The 21,725-nt window shown below is 46.6% G+C and overlaps 1 protein-coding gene and 1 long non-coding RNA gene across 2 annotated transcripts in view; one reads left to right on the top strand and one right to left on the bottom strand.

Moving 5' to 3' along the window:
• Positions 1-315: 315 nt before the first annotated feature.
• LOC148150027 (uncharacterized) lies at positions 316-6,797 on the bottom strand. Its single transcript, XR_015757284.1, has 2 exons — positions 6,464-6,797; positions 316-530 (listed from the first exon to the last, which is right to left on the bottom strand). It is a non-coding gene; the product is annotated as an uncharacterized LOC148150027 (long non-coding RNA).
• Positions 6,798-14,899: 8,102 nt separating this feature from the next.
• The window catches only part of LOC122550345 (NFX1-type zinc finger-containing protein 1-like), a 39,686-nt gene continuing 32,860 nt past the window's right edge, over positions 14,900-21,725 (top strand). Inside the window, exons 1-2 of the mRNA XM_087987674.1 lie at positions 14,900-14,933; positions 19,379-20,766. Coding sequence (XP_087843800.1) covers positions 14,915-14,933; positions 19,379-20,766 — 1,407 coding nt within the window. The 5' untranslated portion in view covers positions 14,900-14,914. The remainder of the gene's footprint in view (positions 14,934-19,378; positions 20,767-21,725) is intronic.

The following is a 21,725-nucleotide window of genomic DNA, read 5'->3' as shown; positions in this document are numbered from 1 at the left end:
TCAGGAATTGCACAGTCTTGCATCGTAAGACGCTACAACGGATAGTGAGGACAGCTGAGAGAATCACCGGGGTCTCTCTCCCCTCCATTACAGACATTTACACCACACCCTGCATCCGAAAGGCTAAGAGCATTGTGGAAGACTCCACACACCCCTCACTCAAACTCTTCTCCCTCCTACCACCTGGCAGGAGACACCGGAGCATTCGGTCTCTCACAGCCAGACGGTGCAACAGTTTCTTTCCCAAGCCATCAGGCTCCTTAACTCTGTATGATCAGACTCTCTTCCATCTGAAATTCTTTGCACGACTTCGAATTGCTGCTAGAACAATGTTTTAATCATTATCATTCTTTGGTTACACTGTAATTTGTACACCACTGTGTCTATTGTCTTGACATATCAGGAATGACTGTGCCGTCTTGTGTGTTTTTCACTTCTTATGCAGTCCAATTGTGTGGTTTTGTGCTGTCCATGTAGCCCCTTGGTCCTGGAGGAATACTGTCGCATTTTCGCTCTATCAGTTGTTTATGCTAGAAATGACAAATAAAGCTACTTAGTGAGTTTTGAGAAGATTTGACAAACTACTCTTGACTCGTGGATGTGGAGCTGGGGAATACAGCAGGTCGGGCAGTGTCCAGAGTTTGGGAAGGTCAATGTTTCAGGCTGAATTTATTATTAGATTCCCTACAGTGTGGAAACAGGCCCTTCAGCCCAACATGTCCACACCGACCTTCCAAAGAGTAACCCACTCAGACCCATTTCTCTATATCTTTGGACTATGGGCAGAAACCGGAGCACCAAGAGGAAACCCAAGCAAACTGCACACAGACAGTCCCCCAAGGCTGGAATTGAACCTTGGACCCCTGGTGCTGTGAGGCAGCAGCGCTAACCACTGAGCCACCGTGCCACCCACGATGTAGGGTTCCAGGCTGAAGTGTTGAGTTTCCTGCTTCTCAGATGCTCCCTAACCTGTTTTGCTTTTCCAGTTCCACATCTATTGACAGAATTAATCTTGACAGGGAAGTAGTTGTTTCTAGTCATTATTTGGGTATGACCGAGCTCTTCAGTAGCAGAATACTGAAGAGTCTTGTGTTGTAGGCAGTGCCATGATGAACTGTTGATTGGTCTCCCTGTTGCAGCCTTTCATTTGGACTTTGAAGATGCCATTAATCCAACTGTGCAATCCTATTTAATATTCTTTTCTTAATCAACACCACCAAAATCTATACCTTTTGTTAATGCTCTTATTGCCTGCTTACCAATAGGATTTAGTGCAGAAAGGCTGTAGTTTTCACAATTTTTTCTGAAGCATTTTTAATGACATTATTATAAAGGCAAGTGTTCATATTTTTAGTATTGGAGATGCAATACCTCAAGTCAATGAAGTTTTAATCACATTTATCAGCATTTTCTGGCAGAGTCATTTGGCACCAAGAAATAAAAGTGCCAAATTCACCAAGGCAATCTGAGTTGTTGCAAAGTGGAAGTTTTTTTTAAAACATTGCATTTGGTGTGATTCTTTGCAGCAGAAATTACAGCCTAATTGGGGTGGCACGGTGGCTCAGCGGTTAGCACTGCTGCTTCACAGCACCAGGGTCACAGGTTTGATTCCAGCCTCAGGTGACTGTCTGTGTGGAGTTTGTACATTCTCCCTGTGTCTCCGTGGGTTTCCTCCGGGTGCTCCGGTTTCCTCCCACAATCCAAAGATGTGCAGGTCAGATGAATTGGCCATGCTAAATTGCCCGTAGTGGTAGGTGAAGGGGTAAGTGTAGGGAAATGGGTCAGGGTGGGTTGCTCTTTGGAGGGTCAGTGTGGACTTGTTGGGCCGAAGGGCCTGTTTCCGTACTGTGGGGAATCTAACCTAAATTGCCCATAACGTTAGGTGCATTGGGAAGTGGGTCTGGTTGGTTACTCTTCGGAGGGTCGGTATGGAATTGTTGGGCCGAAGGGCCTGTTTCTGCACTGTAGGGAATCTAATCTCATCTAAATTGCCTATAGTGTTAGGTGCATTAGTCAGAGGGAAATGGGTCTGGGTGGGTTACTCTTCGGAGGGTCAGTGTGGACTGGTTGGGCCGAAGGGCCTGTTTCTGCACTGTAGGGAATCTAATCTAAAATCATTTCGTGTGAACCCATGCATTGTCATTGGACTGTGCATATGACTAGTTATAACCAGAATCTTAAGCTATACATAAAAGTTAATGACTTGTGCTTTTTTTGTGCTGGTTCAGTATTCTGATTCCTTTTTTAAAACTCAGCAGCAAGTGAACCTTATAAGCAGCAAGCATACTCATGCCTTTAAATCTTTTCCAACTCCACCTGTATTTTACCACCATTCATTGAATAAATATTTCTTTAGTGTCGTATTTAATTACACTGCTCACTGTTCTGCCTACTAGGTATTTTATTTAACTAATTAGGTAATGGACAACGTTTTTAGAGCTGAATTCAGGTTTCTGTAGCACAACATGGTTGATAAGTTTGTGGATGACACCAAATTTGGTGGTATAGGAGACAGTGAAGAATACAAAGGGATCTTGGTCAAATGGGTCACTGAGGTAAACAATGGCAGGTGGAGTTCAATCTGGGTAAATGCGAGGTATTACACTTTGGTACAACAAACAAGGGTAGGGCTTATACAATTAATGGTAGGGTCTTGGGTAGCGTTGTAGTTCAGAGGGACCTACAGGTGCAGATACATAAGTTTGCATCACATATAGACAGGGTGGTTAAAAAGGCATTTGGCACACTTGCCTTCATTGCTCAGTCCTTTGAGTATAGGACTTGGGAAGTCATGTTGAGGTTATACAGGACATTGGTGAGGCCTCTCCTGGAATACTGTGTCCAGTTCTGGTCGCCCAGTTATAGGAAGGATATTATCAAGCTGGAGATGGTTCAGAAGAGATTTACCAGGATGTTGCCAGGTATGAAAGATAAAGTAAGGTTGGGTAGGCTGGAACCTTTTTCCCCTGAAGCATAGGAGGTTGAGAGGTGATCTGGTAGAAGTTTATAAAATAATGAGGGATATAGATAGAGTTAATAGTAGTTGTCGTTTCCCTAGTATGGAGGATTTGAAGACTGGGGGGGCACATCTTAAAGTGATAGGAGAGAGATTTAAAAAGGACATGAGGCAATTTTTTTCCACAGAGGGTGGTTCACGTGTGGAATAAACTTCCTGAGAAAGTGACGGATGCAGTTCCAATTACAATGTTTAAAAGACATTTGGATGGGTACATGAATAGGAAAGGTTTGGATGGATATGAGCCAGGAGCAGGCAGGTGGAACTGGTTTAGTTTGAGATGATGTTCGGCATGGACTGGTTGAACCGAAGGGTCTGTTTCTGTGCTGTACGACTCTGAGTGGTAGAGCAAACTGTGCAAAGGACTCAGAGTTTGCAGAGAGATAAAGATAGTTTAAATGGTGGTCGCAGGTCTGGCAGTGTTTTAGATTAGATTAGATTACATTACAGTGTGGAAACAGGCCCTTCGGCCCAACAAGTCCATACTGACCCGCCAAAGCGTAACCCACCCATACCCCTTACCTAACACTACAGGCAATTTAGCATGGCTAATTCACCTGACCTGCACATCTTTGGACTGTGGGAGGAAACCGGAGCACCCGGAGGAAACCCACGCAGACACGAGGAGAACGTGCAAACTCCACACAGTCAGTCACCTGAGGCGGGAATTGAACCCGGATCTCTGGCGCAGTGAGGCAGCAGTGCTAACCACTGTGCCACCGTGCTGCCCAGTGTTGATAAGTATGAAGTCATCCATTTTGGTAGGAATAACAGAAAAAAGGACTATTACTTGAATGGTAAAAAGTTGTAGCATGCTGCTATGCAGAGGGATATGGGTCTCCTTGTGCACGAATCACAGAGGGTTGGTCTGCAGGTACGACAAGTAATTAGGAAGGCAAATGGAATTTTGTCCTTCATTGCTAAAGGGATTGGGTTTAAAAGCAGGGTGGTTATGTTGCAGCTGTGCAGGGTGCTGGTGAGACCACACCTAGAGCTGAAAATGTGTTGCTGGAAAAGCGCAGCAGGTCAGGCAGCATCCAAGGAACAGGAGAATCGACGTTTCGGGCATAAGCCCTCTCACTGCACACCCCAGGTATAATGCTGCCTGACCTGCTGCGCTTTTCCAGCAACACATTTTCAGCTCTGATCTCCAGCATCTGCAGCCCTCACTTTCTCTCAAAGACCACACCTAGAGTATTGCATGCAGTTTTGGTCTCCTTACTTGAGAAAGGATGGACTGGCACTGGAGGGGGTGCAGAGGAGGTTCACGAGGTTGATTCTGGAGTTGAGGGGGTTGGTTTATGAGGAGGGATTATATTTATTGGAATTCAGAAGAATGAGGGAGAATCTTAAAGAAGCATATGAAATTATGAAGGGAATAGATAAATTAGAAGTAGAGGGAGGTTTTCACTGGCAGGTGAAACTAGGACAAGAGGTCATAGCCTCAAGATTAGGGGGAACAGATTTAGGACTGAATTGAGAAGGAACTTCTTCACCTAGAGGGCTGTGAATTTACGGGATTCCCTGCCCAGTGAAGTAGTTGAGGTTTCCTCAGTAAATGCTTTCAAAGCTAAGATAGATAATGTTTTGAACAGTAAAGGAATTAAGAGTTGTAGTGAGAGGGCAGGTGAGTAGAGCTGAGGCCATGGAAAGATCAGTCCTGATCTTATTGAATGGCTGAGCAGGCTTGAAGGGCCAGGTGGCCTACTCCTGTTCCTAGTTCTTATTTTCAATGCTTATTGGGATTATTCCTGATAATGGGGATCTTTCCTTCTTAGTCAATAATTGGGACTATTCCTGGATCCATTCAGTTTCTGTTTCCTATTCTGTTGTCAATGTTACAGTCTTGATCATGTGATTTCTAGTAAACAGTGTAGCATCATTTCCTGCATCACATTCTGCTCACACTGGGTCCTAGTGCCTGTCAGTTCTCTGTTTGCCAGACTCAGTTCAGCCCCATGCTAACTCTACCTTTTTGCAGCAGCATTCAGGCTGATGAAAGAAGTGAAACTATCACTGTATTCTAACAGATGAAAGGCTTAACAATCAATTTTTCAATGTATAATTTCAGTTACACCACACTGTAAATTTTTGCTATAAATTCTGTGTTTTAGGATTGAGCCCTCCACTACCACCTGATGAAGGAGCGTCGCTCCGAAAGCTAGTGCTTCCAATTAAACCTGTTGGACTATAACCTGGTGTTGTGTGATTTTTAACTTTGTACACCCCAGTCCAACACCGGCACCTCCAAATCATATTTCATTAGAGTTGTGTAAATATATAATCAGAGAGCACAGGAGGTTCATGGTACTTATGTCAGCTCTTTATATGTAGTCTCCAATTAATGCTGCTCTCCAAGTGTACCCCTTCAAATGTCACCCTTTCCTGAAGCAAATGACTGCAGATGCAGGACTCTGTACTGAAAACAAAAAATGCTGGAAATCACAGCGGCTCAGATAACATCCCTGAAGAGAGAGCAAGCTAACGTTTTGAATCTGGATGACTCTTCATCAGTGCTGAAATGTTAGCTAGCTCTCTCTCCATGGATGCTGCTATTTCCAACACTGCGGTTTCTAATATATTTTGTTCTTCCTTTCCAGTATCTCTTCAAATTCCTTTGGACAATCATTATTGGATATTTCCAGGGCTTAAAAATTTCAATGCTGGGGAAGCATTGAATAGGTTAGGGCTGCTTTCCTTAGAATGGAATAGGCCAAGGGCTGACTTATTTGAAGATAATGAAAATGGCAAGTTTCCCTTGGTTCATTCCCAAAGTTTAAGGTGACTGGGAGAAGGATTAGAGGGGACAGGAGGAAAATCATCTTTCCAGAGGCTGGCGCGTGTCTGGAATTTGCTGCCCAGTTTGGTGGCTGGGGCAGAAACCTTCAACTCATTGAAAAAGAGCCAGGATCCACACCTGAAGCCCTGTAACCTGCAAGTCTGCAGCCGCGATGGGCTGAGCGGCCTCTTCATGTGCTGTATGTAACCCTTCCTGTGCTTATAGATGTATTCTTCACTGTTTTTCAGATGACCACAAGTCGCCATGAAAATAAAATAACCTCCCTGTCCGATTATTTTGCGAATTGTCTCAAAAGCCTGCACGTGCTGTTTTAAATTACTTACAGTGTGGAAACAGGCCCTTTGGCCCAACAAGTCCACACCAATCCGCCAAAGTGCAACCCACCCCCCTACACCTAACACTGTGGGCAATTTAGCATGGCCAATTCACCCAGCCTGCACATTTTTGGATTGTGGGAGGAAACCGGAGCAAACCCGTGCAGACACGAGGAGGCTGTACAAACTCCACACAGACAGTTGCCCGAGGCAGGAATTGAACCTGGGTCTCTGGCGCTGTGAGGCAGCAGGGCTAACCACTGAGCCACCGTGCTGCCCACATTCTTTAAACTATATATCACATTTTGATTTAGATTAGCTTAGATTACTTACAGTGTGGAAACAGGCCCTCCTGGCCCTGGTGTAGAAATTTGTTGCCAACAACACAGGGGAAGCACTGAGATGAGACGGTGGCTGCAGAGAGAGAGAGAGGGCAGTAAAGAATCCGATAATCCAGTGAAAAATGCAAATATTTGCCCTGTTGGGTGCATCTCAGCAATTATTAAATTCTCCACCTCAGCTGAGTGACCAGCGAACAGGAAGGCTTTAGGACCCAACACACCAGGAAGCAGGGAGTATTTAAACTGACGCTGAAGCAGCCCAGAGTTTCTGTTGTTACAGCACATCAGCAGGTAAGCAGCTTTATAAAGGCCACCACTCTCTGGCTTCCTCTTACACTGCCTGTCGTTTCTGCTGACTGAGGTTCTCCCTTTCTCTTGCAATAAATAGATTTCAAAAGGGCCTGGTCTGGTTGTGGTATGGTTCGAGATTGTGCACTTTATAATTTCAAGATGTGCAAAAGTCTGAGGGGCATTGGCAGGGAAGGAATTTCTTTCCTCTTTCAGTACATGGGTCAGTAACCAGGGGGCCATGAATTTAGAGTAAAGGGCAGGATGTTTAGAGAGGATTTGAGGAAAAAGTGCTTCTCCCCACAGGGTTGTGGATGTCTGAAAGTCACTGCCTGAAAGGATGCTAGAGACAGGAATCCTGACGGCATTCAGGAGGTATTGAGATGATTGCTTGAAATGCCATTGTGAGAAAGGTTACAGGCTGAGTGCTAGAAAATGGGATGAGAGTAGAGAAGTGCTTGATAATCAGTGCGGACATGATGGGCTGAAGGACCTCTTTCTGTGCCATAAATCTCTATGAACTTGGCACTACAGAAATGCAGGTTTTCCTAATCCTCACTCTGTTGGTTTTGCTGTTTTCTCCAATTCTGGGTTTTGCCCCCTATCTACCTCTCCGTGACTTGCCAGCTACGTGTTTCGGGACGTGCCGGGTTTATACTTTCGGTGACAACGCTGATGCTCACTCTGGGAGTGGTCAGAGTTCAGAAACAGATTGGTGGTGACCAGGAGTGCACTGCCTGAAGGGAGGGCAGCAGTTTCAGTGGAATCTTTTGTAGCAAAGGAAATGGGAGCAGGAGGAGGCCATTCAGCCTTCGAAACTGCTGCCACTACTCCATATGATGATGGCCGGCCATCCAGCTCAAATCCCCTGTTACCCCCCACCCCCTTCTCCCCATAACCCTTGATTCCTTTAGCCCTAAGAACTATATCTAACTCCTTCTTAAAAACATTCATTGTTTGACTTTGCAAACACCTCCTGCAGCTGAGAATTCCACAGGCTCTGGGCGAAGAAATCTGTCCTCCAGGAAAGGGGGAACAAAACTGACAGTGAAAAACTAGGGCAATGGCGTTAATTGGTGTTGTGGTTTTGCAAAGTTGGGTAGAGGACTTGTAGATTGGGAGGCAGGAAGTTAGAACTTAGTGTTTGTAAAATGCTGGGGGTGTGGGGGGGGGGGGGGGGGGGTTGCGGTGTCAGACAGGGGAAGCGATGGTTAAGCATTGCGTGGTACCTTTTAAAAGATCATGTACTTTTTATGTGCTTGGAGATTTAAAATGGATGTCTCTGAGCAGCATTTTGACAGTTAGCAGGTGCACAGAGAGCACCCGAACTGAGACATTTGTATCGAAAGGCCGTACAGTTGGCAGGCCAGGCAGCTGTTTTCCCCCAAGACAACAGGCCTTTTGAATTTAGCCGATCAGTTTGAACCAGTTACTATGGGTTCATGTTCAGTAAGGACCGAGACACAGTTTAAAGTAGCAATGGACTCCAAAGTACAGTTTTACAATGACTTCTTTCTAAACAGTTCTTAGATATATTAAAGGTGGCACGGTGGCTCAGTGGTTAGCACTGCTGCCTCACAGCGCCAGAAACCAAGGTTCGATTCCAGCCTCAGGCGACTGTCTGTGTGGAGTTTGCACACTCTCTCCGTGTCTGCGTGGGTTTCCTCCGGGTGCTCTGGTTTCCTCCCACAGTCCAAAGATGTGCAGGTCAGGTGAATTGGCCATGCTAAATTGCCCGTAGTGTTAGGTGCATTAGCCAGAGGGAAGTGGGTCTGGGTGGGTTACTCTTTGGAGGGTCGGTGTGGACTTGTTGGGCCGAAGGGCCTGTTTCCAGACTGTAGGGAATCTAATCTAAAATTTTAGCAGGATGGTGTTGGAACGTAAGAACCAGGAGCAGGAGTAGCCGTCTGGCCCTTTGAGCCTGCTCCACAATTCAATAAGATCATGACTGATCTTTTCGTGGACTCAGCTCCACTTACCTGCCCTCTCACCGTATCCTTTAATTCCTTTACTGTTCAAGAAAAATCTAACTTAGCTTTAAAAACATTTACTGAAGTAGCGTCAACTACTTCCCTGGGCAGGGAATTCCAAAGGTTCACAACCCTCTGGGTGAAGAACTCTGTTCTCAGTCCAGTCTGAAATCTGCTCCCTCTACTCTTGAGGCTATGCCCTCTTGTCCTAGTTTCACTCACCAATGGAAACATCCTCTCTACGTCTATCTTATCGATTCCCTTCATAATTTTATGTTTCTATAAGATCCTCCCTCATTCTTCTTAATTCTAATGAATATAATTATATAGTTGTATGCATTGTATACAAGTTTGTAGTTGTTGCAGCTATACAAGGCATTGGTGAGTCCGCGTCTGGAGTATACTGGGTAGGCAGGCGATGGTTTAAGCACTTGTTAATTGCTGCCTGCTACTCCTGATAAGCTCATAAGATATAAGAATTAGGCCATTCGGCCCATTGAGTTTGTTTCACCATCTGATCTGCTCCTCACCCCCATTTTCCTGCCTTCTCCCCATAACCCTGCAACCCATTACCAATTAAAAATCTGTCGAACATCTCCGTAAATGTACTCACTGTCCCAGCACCCACTGCCCTTTGGGGAAGCAAATTCCACGGATTCACAACTCTTTGGGAGAAATAGTTTCTCCTCAACTCTATGTTAAATTTGCTGCCCCTTCTCCTAAGGCTATGACCTCTCGTCCTAGAATGTCCCACAAGAGGAAGCATCCACTCCATGTCTATTATATCCACATCTTTTATCATCTTGAATACCTCAATCGGATCTCCCCTCATTCTTCTAAATTCCACAGAGTAAAGGCCTAAACTATTCATACAACAAGCCCCTCAGCTCTGGGATCAATCTAATGAATGTCCTCTGAACTGACTCCGATGCCACGACATCGTTCCTCAAATAAGGGGACCAAATCTGTGCACAATACTCCAGGTGCAGTCTCATCAATGCTTTGTATAGTTGCAACAATACTTCCTTACATTTATATTCTATCCCTTGAGCTATAAAATCCAACATTCCATTCACTTACCTAATTATCTGCTGTACCTGCATGCTAGTTTTCTGTGACTCATGAACGAGGACACTCTCTGTACCGGAGCACCCCGAAGTCTCTCCCCATTTAGATGATAGGTTGCCTTCCCATATTTCCAACCAAAACGCATAACTTCACACTTATCCACATTAAATTCCATCTGTCACATTTTGGCCTACTCTTCTAACCTATCTACATCTATTTGTAACGTTATTTCCTCATTATAATTTACTGTCCCTTCTGTTTTTGTGACATTTGCAAATTTAATGACTTGGACACAGGGATAGAGGGCTGTGTAGCTAAATTTGCAAACATAGATTGTAAATAGCTGGAGTCCAAGGACCGAACCCTGTGGCACCCCACTAGTTGCATCTTGCCATCCAGGAAAAAAACCATTGATTCCAACTCTGGTTCTGTTCATCAGCCAGTCACCTATCCAAGCTAATAAATTAACCTTAATCCCATATGATCCAACCTTTGGAAATAACCTTTCTTGCGGCATCTTATCAAACTGCCTTCCGGAAGACCAGGCATATTACATCTACAGGATCCCCATTATCCACTTTGCTTGTTACATCTTTGAAAAACTCTAGCATATTAGTCAAACATGATTTGCCCTTCAAGAAACCATTCTGACTCTTATGAATAGCTTTTTGACTTTTCAAATGTACTGATACTGCTTCCTTGATGATTGATTCTAACACTTTCCGAACAACAGATGTTAAACTAACTGGTCTCTAATTGCCCACATTTTGCCTGCTTCCTCCCTTTTTGAATAAGGGCATCACATTAGCATTTTCCCAATCCATTGGAACCTTTTGCGTGTCCAACGAATTTCGGAATATTGTAACCACTATCTCCATCGCCACTTACTTTAATACCCTAGGATGTAGGCCATCAGGCCAGAGGGAATTGTCTGCCCTCAACCCCAACAGTTTCCTGAGTACCTTTTCCCTGTCAATGTTGATTGTTCTAAGTCCTACCCTTTCTATTGCCTCTGGCTTGCCCGTTCCAGTAGGAGAAAGTGAGGATTGCAGATGCTGGAGATCAAAGCAGAAAATGTGTTGCTGGAAAAGCGCAGCAGGTCAGGCAGCATCCAAGGTGCAGGAGAATCGATGTTTCGGGCATGAGCCCTTCTTCAGGAATGAGGAGGGTGTGCCAAGCAGGCTAAGATAAAAGGTAGGGAGGAGGGACTTGGGGGAGGGGCGTTGGAAATGCGATAGGTGGAAGGAGATTAAGGTGAGGGTGTTAGGCCGGAGTGGGGGTGGGCGCGGAGAGGTCAGGAAGAAGATTGCAGGTTAGGAAGGCGGTGCTGAGTTCGAGGGTTGGGACTGAGACAAGGTGGGGGGAGGGGAAATGAGGAAACTGGAGAAATGAGTTCATCCCTTGTGGTTGGAGGGTTCCAGTAGGAATGGTACTATAGTTCTCTACCGTGAAAACTGAGGCAAAGTATTGATTTAGCTTCTCTGCCATTACAGTGTTCCTCACTATTAATCCTCCAATTTCATCTTCCAAGAGACCAAACATGCACCTTAGCAACTCTTCCCTTTTATATTCCTTTAGAAGCTTTTGCCGAACTTTTTGATATTTTGTGCTAGTTTTCTTTCGTAATTTACCTTAGCTCTTTTAATGAACTTTTTAGGATCCCTTTGTTTATGTTTGAAAGTATCCCAACCTTTCAGCCTGCCACTGGCCTTTTCAATATGGTAGTTTTCGACTTTATATTATCATTGACCTCCTTGTTTAGCTGTAAATGGTTTCACCCACCTCCACCCCCCTTCCGTCTTTCTTTCTCACTGGGATACATTTTAGTTGTAAAGAATTGAGTAGCTCCTTAAACATGTACTACAGCTCATCCCGCTGTCTTACCTTTTAGCCTACCTGTCCAATCTACTCTGGCCAAATCTGTCCTTATGCCAATGTAATTTCCTTTGTTTAATTCCAAAGCACTATGGTGAGACTCCACTTTCTCACCCCCAAACTGAATGTTGAATTCTATCATACTATGGTCACTACTCCCTAGAGGTTCCTTAACTATGACATCAGCAATTAATCTCTCATCATTACACAATACCAAATCCAGTGTAGCCTGCTCCCTGGTTAGGAAACAGTCTCTGTTCAATGAACTCTGCCTCCAGGCTACCCTCGCCAATTTGATTCTTCCAATTTCATGGGACTAGAATACCTGTCCGGTCTGAACTTGTATAACTAAGAGGCTTTGGTCCCTTTGTCTTTAAAGTAAATAATGTTAGTAAAAATTCGAGACCTATATGATCGAAAAAGTTAGAAATTATATGTGACTAAAGAAAGTATAGAGAATATTAAACTGATCTCGTGCAGCTGGGTCATGAGATTTCATTTACTATTGCCAGTTTTGACAAGTTTTCCACATTTATTCATGCAGGTTCATGGGAGCACCAATTTGATAGTTTGCTTCTTAGAGGGGGTGGTGGCCCTTTTTAATATGTATTTAAAAGGTACATGTTGGTGGGGGAAACTGATTGATATTCTAGAATCGATTCAGATCCCGAGAAACGGTTATTAAGGGCTGATTAATATTATAATCTTTCCAGAGCTGTGAGTGAGTTATGTTGACACTACGGAGGGGGTTGGCATTGTTCTGAGTATGTTACAGTATTAACGCTTATTCAGGAGTAGTCTTTGCTATAGAAACAGGTGTAAACACTACTTGCAGCATGAGGCTGATAAGAATTGAAAGGTGTAAAGAAACAGTAAGGTATTATAAGGGACATTCAATTTAGTTTATCTTGTATGAGTAAAATATACTTTAAAAACATGAATGAATGAAAATCTGATATAGTGACCATTGTGTGCTGTAGTAAAGCGAGATAGTAAAGCAAGTCAAAATATCATATCTCACAGTACTTAGGTATCAAAAACCCATTAAATTTAAGTCTGATGGTTTGGGACCAATCCTATTATAAGAAATATTGATGTGGTTCATGGGTATGAAAGAAGGGGGCGGTTGAACAAAGACCCCAGAGCAGAGCTAGCTGCCATTCACCAGAGCCAATGGCCCTCAGCTTAAGAGGGAGTCACTGGCTCTCACCATCTCCTTGACGTCTTAGAGAAAGCACCATCTGAACAACAACGGTACTGACGGCACAACTAGTTAATTCCTGACAGAAGAATTGACAGAGAAGGCACAGAACATTCCGGAAGGCACATAACCTGTCTGTAATTTCGAGAGACTAAATTCTATTTTTTTCATATGAGTGGGACTTACATTTATTGGAACAGCATACCATTAGAATCTTGCTTTATTTGGGAATAGTTAGTAGTTAGAAGGGCTTTATTCGGTTTGTTAATAGTTTAGTTAATTTGTTCACTGTTGGAGTTAGATAAATAAATTGTTACTTGTTGATTTTAAAGTGATTGTTTTAGAATTTGCTGAAAAGCAAGTTGTACCACGTTTCACACTCCGTTTACAGATTATAGAGCGAGCTGCTCCTCTTTGGGTGTTTTGGTTTCGGTTTCGGTTCTCAGAGAGAGGTCAACTTTTGCTTTATAACAATAGTTTTTTTTAATCATGAGATGTGGGTGTCACTGGTTAGACCAGCACTTATTCCCCACCCCTAATTACTCTAAACTGAATGCCTTGTTTGCCCATTTGAGAGGTCAGTTAAGAGTCAATCTTGTCACATGTAGGCCAGACCAGGTAAGTATGGCAGATTTCCTTTCTTTAAGGTTATCCGTGAACTGGATAGTTGTCATGGTCACCTTGCTGACTCTAGCTTCCAATTCCACTTTTTATTGGTTGAATTTAAACTCCACCAGCTGCCATGGTAAAGAGCTGAGAATTGTGCAACTGGTGCAAAGAAACGTCACAGTCCTAGGGTTTCTACAACGTACAAAGAGGTTTCTTTCAGTCCATCATACTTATGCTGGTCATCAAACCATCTATTCTAATCACATTTTCCAGCACTATGCTGTGACATTGTAAGTAGCATCTAAATGCTTCTTAAATATCTTCAGGATTCCTCCATTTATCACCCTCTCAGGCAGGGAATTCCAGATTCCCACATCCTTTGAGTGAAAAATATTTTCCTCAAATCCCCTCGCAACCTCCTGCTCCTTTCCTTAAAAGTGGGCCCGCTGTCAGTCTTTGTTACCAGGCGAGCTGCTCCCTATCTCTGTAACCCCCTCCAACCCCTACCCCCCGCCCTATCTCTGTAACCCCCTCCAACCCCTACACCCCCTCCCTATCTCTGTAACCTCCTCCAATCCCTACACCCCCTCCCTATCTCTGTAACCTCCTCCAACCTCTACACCCCCTTCCTATCGCTGTAACCTCCTCCAACCCCTACACCCCCTCCCTATCTCTGTAACCCTGTCCAGACCCTAAACCCCTCCCTATCTCTGTCACCCCCTCCAGCCCCTACACCCCCCCATCTCTGTAACCTGCTCCAGCCCCTATAGCCCTCCCTATCTCTGTAACCCCCTCCATCCCCTACACCCGCTTCCTATCTCTGTAACCTGCCCCAGTCCCTACACCCCTCCCTATCTTCTTAAGCTCCTCCATCCCTCCAATATACCAGGACTCCTCCTTCTGGCCTCTGAGCATTCCTGGCTCTGTCATTGAAGGCAGTACCTTCTGGTGTGGTCTGAAACTAGAATTCCTTCCCTACACCTTGCAGCCTCTATTTCCTGCTTTAGGGTGCTGTTTCGAATCTAATGAGGTAATGATTCATTACTATAGCATTCAAAAACGAAACTCGCAACAATTTCCTTGGGCAATGTACCAAACAAGTTTTAATATCTAACTAATTGAATGGCATTTCTTCCTGTGTGGTCCATCTTCCCTCTGACTCTAACCTGAAGTCTTCCCATGGAAACAGGCGTGACCTGTGTGTTATAACAGAAGCAGGAACATTAAAATAATAAAGATCACCTCATTTGTTATTTTGTGATTTGTTGCAGTGATGCTAGTTTGAGAGTTTGATCAACTCAAAAATATTCCCGACAGCCAGCGATTCCAGATTTTGGATTTCTGGATTTTGGATTTTCAAGAGTGGAGCAGCTTCTGCTGTGTGACTCAATGTCACATTTTGTTCAATGACACTTGTGTTAAGCACCTCTCGATGTTTAACTTTGTGAAAGGTGAGATGTAGAAGCTAGCTTCTGTCATAAACTCCAGGTTCAATGTTAAAAGGTCCTCCTGCCTGAAAGGGGGGCCTATTTGACCACTCGATGGGGTGTCTGTTCCATTACCTGGTCTGGTCTACATGTGACTCCAGACCCACAGCAATGTGGTTGACTCTTAACTGCCCTCTGGGCAATTAGGGATAGGTAATAAATGCGGGCTGAGCCAGTGATGTCCACATCCATAGTTGATTAATAAATTAAAAAAAAAAGATTTGTGGGACAGTTTTGCAGTAATTGTCATGGCTTTTAATGATTTTAAAACGTGCGTTTATTAGTGGCAGAAGGTAAAAATATGAGGAGCACTCATTTAAGACAAAGATGAGGACAATTTTGTTTCTTTAGTCAGACAAAGGAGCACCAGTTTAAGACAGATTTTTAATTAGATTCCTTACAATGTGGAAGCAGGTCTTTTGGCCCAACCAGTCCACAGAAGAATAATCCACCCGGACACATTTCCCTCTGACTAATGCACCTAACACTATGGGTAATTTAGCATGGCCAGTTCGCCTGACCTGTACATCTTTGGACTGTGGGGACAAACTGGAGCAAACCCACGCAGACAACATGCAAACTCCACACAGACAGTCACTCAAGGCTGGAATTGAACCTGGGACCCTGGTGCTGTGAGGCAGTAGTGCTAACCGCTGAGCCACCGTGCCACCCCAAAGGAGATAAAGAGGAATTTCTTCTGTCAGAGGGCTGAGTGTTTGAAGCTCATGGAGAGCTGTAGGGGCAGAGTGCTTTAAGACAGGTAGATTCTTGATCAGTCTTGTGAAGTTGAGGGAAGTGAACATGAGGAATATTGGATCAGCTATGATCCTATTGAACATTGGAATAGGAATAAGCCATTCAGTCCCTTCTGTGTGTACCACAGTTCAATCAGATCAGGGCTGAACTGTGGCTGAACTCAATAAATCTGCCTATGGTCCCTATCCCTTACTACCTTTAACAAAAATTTATCTCTCAGATTTAACATCAACGATTGATCTGGCATCAACTGCTACTTGCGGAAGAGAGCTCCTCAGGACATTCATTCCACATACAAACCACTGTCTTAAAAAAAATTGCCCCTCTTTTTTAAAAAAATCTTTCGCCTCTCACCTTAAAAACATGCTCCCTACTGGGTCAAAGTGCTTCCCTACATCACTCCTGAACAGTCTAGCCCTCATTTTCAGACTATGTCCCCTGTTCTCGAAACCAGTGGAAATACCCTGTCTTTTCTCGTTAATATCCCGAAGATTTCAATCAGATCACTCCCTAACCTTCAAAATGCTGACGTTTACCAGCCTAATTGGTATAATCACTTCCCTCAGAATGTGACCCCTGAGGTCCAAGTATCATTCTCGCAAGCCTACAATGTACTCCCTTCTATGCCAATATCCTTTCTCAAGTGTGGAGCCCATATCACTATAAGATACAGGAGCAGCATTGGGACATTCGGCCCATTTGCTCTGCTATTCAATCAGAACTGATAAATTTTGCAACCCAATTCCCCCGCTTTCTCCCTGTAACCCTTGATCCCCTTACTAATCAAGAACCTATCTATCCCAGTTGAGAGGAATGGGATTTGTTGGAGAGATCCCGACATCACAATGGGCCAAATGCCCTCCTGTTTGATTCACCGATTCCGATGGTGGCAAATGGAGCTCTCCCACCGAATGGTAAATCAGAATTGGGGATTGGATGGAGATCCGCTGGAGATCTGTCCGGGATTGGCGTTTGGGAATCTTCACCTTCTGACATGGAATATCCCACAAAAGAAAACAGACAGGAAACCTGTCTACTGGAAGGGGGAAACAAACAAAAATGGAAATTGTTGGAGAAACTCAGCAGGTCTGGCATCATCTGTGGAGAGAGAGAAAGAGAAAAACAGAGTTAATGTTTCAAGTCCGGTGACCCTTGTGCAGAACTGATAGCAGCTGGGGAAAGGTAGAGTTAATGCTGATGATGGGAGTGGGTGGGGGTGGGAAGGAGTGAGTGGATAGATGGAGAGGACTCATAATTAAAATATAAACATCCCCTTCCATGGTCTTTATGCACTGCCTATCCCAGATCCTGACATGAAGTGTTTTGCTTTCAATCAACTCTTCTTCAACTCCCCACAGTCTCCATGCTCATCTTTCTAACTTCTTGTCTTCACTGACTTACCACCCTTTGTTTGCCTCACTTTTCTATTCTTTCTTCTATTACCCCCACACTACCACCTAGAACATGTGTGTGCGTGCGTGCATGTGTCACCCGAGTGGCCAGTGACAATAGAACATAGAGAAGGGCCACGATGTTGTGCCGAACATTTGTCCTAGCTTAAGCACCCATCCATGTACCTATCCAATTGCCGCTTAAAGGTCACCAAAGATTCTGACTCTGCCACTCCCACAGGCAGCGCATTCCATGCCCCCACCACTCTCTGGGTAAAGAACCCACCCCTGACATCTCCCCTATACCTTCCACCCTTCACCTTAAATTTATGTCCCCTTGTAACACTCTGTTGTACCCGGGGAAAAAGTCTCTGACTGTCTACTCTATCTATTCCTCTGATCATCTTATAAACCTCTATCAAGTCACCCCTCATCCTTCACCATTCCAATGAGAAAAGGCCTAGCACTCTCAACCTATCCTTGTACGACCTATTCTCCATTCCAGGCAACATCCTGGTAAATCTCCTCTGCACCCTCTCCAAAGCTTCCACATCTTTACTAAAGTGAGGCGACCAGAACTGCACACAGTACTCCAAATGTGGCCTTACCAAGGTCCTGTACAGCTGCAACATCACCTCACAACTCTTGAATTCAATCCCTCTGCTAATGAACGCTAATACACCATAGGAATACACCATAGGCCTTCTTACAAGCTCTATCCACCTGAGTGGCAACTTTCAAAGATAAAGTGGTGCCCTTCACATCAAACGGGAATGCTGTGTGATCAAACAGTGAAGGGGAGGGCAGGGACTAAATCAAAATAGAGTTGGAGGGAGAAATGATGCACTCCACTCCCTGCGGCGCCCACCTCTCCCTGAACAACTCCAGGGTGTTGGTGGACACCACGTGCTCCTTCTCCAAGGACACCCGGGCCCTAACATAACCGCGGAAGAGGGGCAGGCAGTCGGCCCTAACAACCCCCTCCACGGCCTGCTGCCTGGACCTGTTTATGGCCAATTTGGCCAGGCCCAGGAGCAGACCCACGAGGAAGTCTTCAGACCTGCCCTCCCTTCTCTGTACCGGGTGCCCGAAGACCAGGAGCGTGGGGCTGAAGTGCAACCAAAAGCAGAGGAGGTGGTTTTTAAGGAAATCAAGACGGGAGTACAAGCACACAAACCAACAGCCACCCTCAGACAACTCACCAGAACGAAGGACCCGATACCCAGCATGAGCAAAACTAATGTAGTGTACAAAATCCCATGCAAGGACTGCATAAAACACTATATAGGACAAACAGGAAGACCGCTAACGATCCACATCCAAGAACATCAACTAGCCACGAAACGACACGACCAGCTATCCTTAGTAGCCACACACGCAGACGACAAGCAACATGAATTTGACTGGGACAACACTACCATTATAGGGCAAGCCAAACAAAGAAAAGCCAGGGAATTCCTAGAAGCATGGCATTTTTCCACAAACTCCATCAACAAACACATCGACCTGGACCCAATATACCGGCCACTACAGCGGACAGCTGAAACTGACAACCGGAAGCGGCAGGGACAGGCCACTATAAATGCTGGAGGAAACACCACAGAAGCGCTTCACAGGAGGCTCCCAAGCACTGAGGATGTCACCTAGACAGGGGACGAAACGTTTGCAACAAAAATTTCCAGCTCGGCGAACAGAACCACAACAACAGGGAGTGCAAGTGCCCACGTCCCATATGTACATGGTCCACGGACTCCACAGCACCACAGAACAAGCAGTTGGGCTGGGGGTCCGTGAACCACTGCAATCTGCGGTTGCAGGGGACTGCTGCGTGCAGCACCCTCCACCCCAAATCCCCGAGAGAAAGGGGGAGGACCCCTGCGTAGAGAGCCCTCCACTGGGGATCCCCACCTCCTGGTGGCAAATGGGCACGCCAAGGGGTGAGCTTTCTTATTGTATTTCTTCCTGGGCCCCCTCTCCACCTATCCTCAACCTCCCCCTCCCTCTGCCCCCGCCTTCTCACCATCTTTTCCGAGCGGCTATTAGTTCTGAAGAACTGAACTCGAAACGTTAACTCTGTGTTTTTCTCTCTCCACAGATGGAGCCAGACCTGCTGAGTTTCTCCAGCAATCTCTGTTTGTGTTTGTTTCGGATCTCCAGTGTTCACAGTCCTTCCTGCAGAAGAGGGACTGATTTATAATAGAGAAGCCCAAATGAAAATGTGCAACGGGGCTAAAGTGTGATCTGTTTGTCCCCACTGTGCAGGAAAGCCTTCGGCGGTTCCCAACATGGAGAGGAAACGACGGAGAATCGATGTGTGTCACAATGGCTTTGGGCAGTCACTGAGTAAAATGGCTCGGGAATCTCCGAGAGGGAACCCAGCTCCGCTCCGAGGTGGACACCCCAGGGATGGTGCGCTGGATTACCGCTCGTTCTTCAGTGACCTGGCGGACAGCGAGCGGCAGATGACTGTGGTCTCCTTCCTCCTGAGACACGGGGAGACATTGGTGGAGGTGCTGGACGGGATGGAGCTGGGAGACCAGGAGGTCCGGTTGGTGGTGAGGACCCTGACGATGGCTGCGGAGATGGCCAGCAGCCAGGAGGAAACCCGCTCCGTCCTGCATCCTGCTGTCCGCTCTGCGTTCCTGCTGAAGAGCTTGCTCCAGTCCATCGCTTGGCTGGATGGCTGTGGTGGGGAGGAGGTGGACCACCTGCTAGGCTTCCTCCGGCACCTCAGCCTGGCCTTTCCCGAGAGTATCAGGAGTCGGATCTCGGTGCCGGCCGACCTGCTCCGTTCCCGGCTCCGGCGCCTCCAGGGCCCGGGCTCCGAGCTCTCCTGGCCCAGGAAGAAGCAGCTGCAGGACCTGGAGCATTTGGTCAATGAGGCCTTCCCAGGAGGGGGCGCCGAGGGGCAAGGCCTCTTCAGCCAGCAGGAACAGCCCGGAGATTTCCGTCAGCTGTCCGTCTTCCCCAGCTCCCGAGATGTGGCGGGTGCCGGGGTGCCCACTCCGCTATCTCCCAACAAAGTGGAGGGGCCCTACCTGAGCGCCCAGGCCTACCTGGACACTCAGTTCCGCCTCCTGCAGGAAGACTTTGTCAAGCCGCTGAGGGAAGACCTGGCGGCCTATCTGGCCCCGAGAAGCCGGTTCCTGCAGCCCTCCCCCGGCCTCCGGGTCTACAGCAACGTCCAGGTCCTGCACCCGGTCTGCCTGTGGGAAGGGGTCATGTACAAGGCCCGCTTCGAGCAGCCCCGTCGTGCGGGCCGGCCAGCTCCCAAGCGGCTGCAGAAGGGCTCCCTGGTTTGCCTGCTGGCCCCTGATTGCCGGGAGATCTTCTTCGCTTCGGTCGCCAAGTCCGACGCCAAGTGCCTGGGCCAGGGGCTGCTCTACCTCAGGTTCTCCATCAACCACGCTGAGTTGGCCAAAGTGGTCTACGGGCACCGCTTCACCATGGTGGAGTCGCGGGCGTTCTTCGAAGCTTACCGCCACGTGCTGCTCACGCTGCAGGCCATCGATGGCAACCAGCTGCCTTTCCAGAGGTACATCGTCAAGTGTAAACCCTCGGTCCGACCACCCGCCTACCTCCGGCAACGCGGCCTCGCCCTCGATCTGCTGCCCCTGCTCAGAAACCTCAGGGCTGGGCTCGACGCTGAGGTAAGGTTTGTCTGGCATGAGGAAGGCCGTAGAAACAGGGGCATGAGAGCAGCAAGAGGGCCCTCAGACCTTAGAAACCTGCTCTATCACACGATAAGATCATGGCTGACCTCTGACTTCTTCCTGCTCCATCATCCCTCCCCTCTTGCCCCCCCATCTCTCTCTCTCTCTCTCTCTCTCTCTCTCTCTCTCTCTCTCTCACACCCCATTCCCCCTCACACACCCCCCCCCTCTCTCTCACCCCATCCCCCTCCCCTTGTCCCCCCCACCTCTCACAACCCCCCCCCCTCTCCTCATCCCTTCCTCCCTCTCCCTGTCTCTCCCACCCTCTCCCTGTCTCTCCCTCCTCCTCTCTCCCTCCCCCCTCCGTCTCTCTCTCTCTCCCTGTCTCTCTCTGTCCCTCTCCTTCTCCCCCCCCCCCCCCCCACCCCAGGGTGCTCATCAAATCAGGAGTCCATCATCAAAGCCCCACCTGGTGCACGCACGTCCTTCAGGGAAGCAGCTTTTGTGACCCCATAACACAAGGCTGATGAGCAAATGCTGGCTTTGCCAGTGATGCCCACCGCCCATGAGTGAATTGGCTTCAAAAACAGTGTTCCCACCCCTGTCTTTACAAAATTATTGGATTAAATAGGAGAACGTTGAGTGGCTGAGTGCTTTACCAGATCCTTTTTTTTTCCCAGATTGGCAAACTGTAACTAGACTTGATAAAGAGTGGTGCTGGAAAAGCACAGCAGGTCAGGCAGCATCCGAGGAGCAGGAAAATCGACGTTTCGGGCAAAAGCCCTTAATCCGGAATGTACCTCTGGGAATGCCACAAACATTAGTACTGGGGCTTTGAATATTTGCAAAATGTGTCAATGCCGTGGTTTCAAGGGTAAAATATCCTGTAGTTAATTCTGGCAATGACACCAGGTAAGCGGGACAGAATGTTATTGAGGAGAGAGTCTGCAAGGCGA

Source organism: Chiloscyllium plagiosum, unplaced genomic scaffold, assembly GCF_037043375.1.
Source record: "Chiloscyllium plagiosum isolate Xiang-an unplaced genomic scaffold, Cpla_swu_hap1 HiC_scaffold_5, whole genome shotgun sequence".
NCBI classification, from domain to species: domain Eukaryota; kingdom Metazoa; phylum Chordata; class Chondrichthyes; order Orectolobiformes; family Hemiscylliidae; genus Chiloscyllium; species Chiloscyllium plagiosum.
Note: the sequence above shows the minus strand (reverse complement) of the source record. Positions and strands in the feature narration are given on the sequence as shown.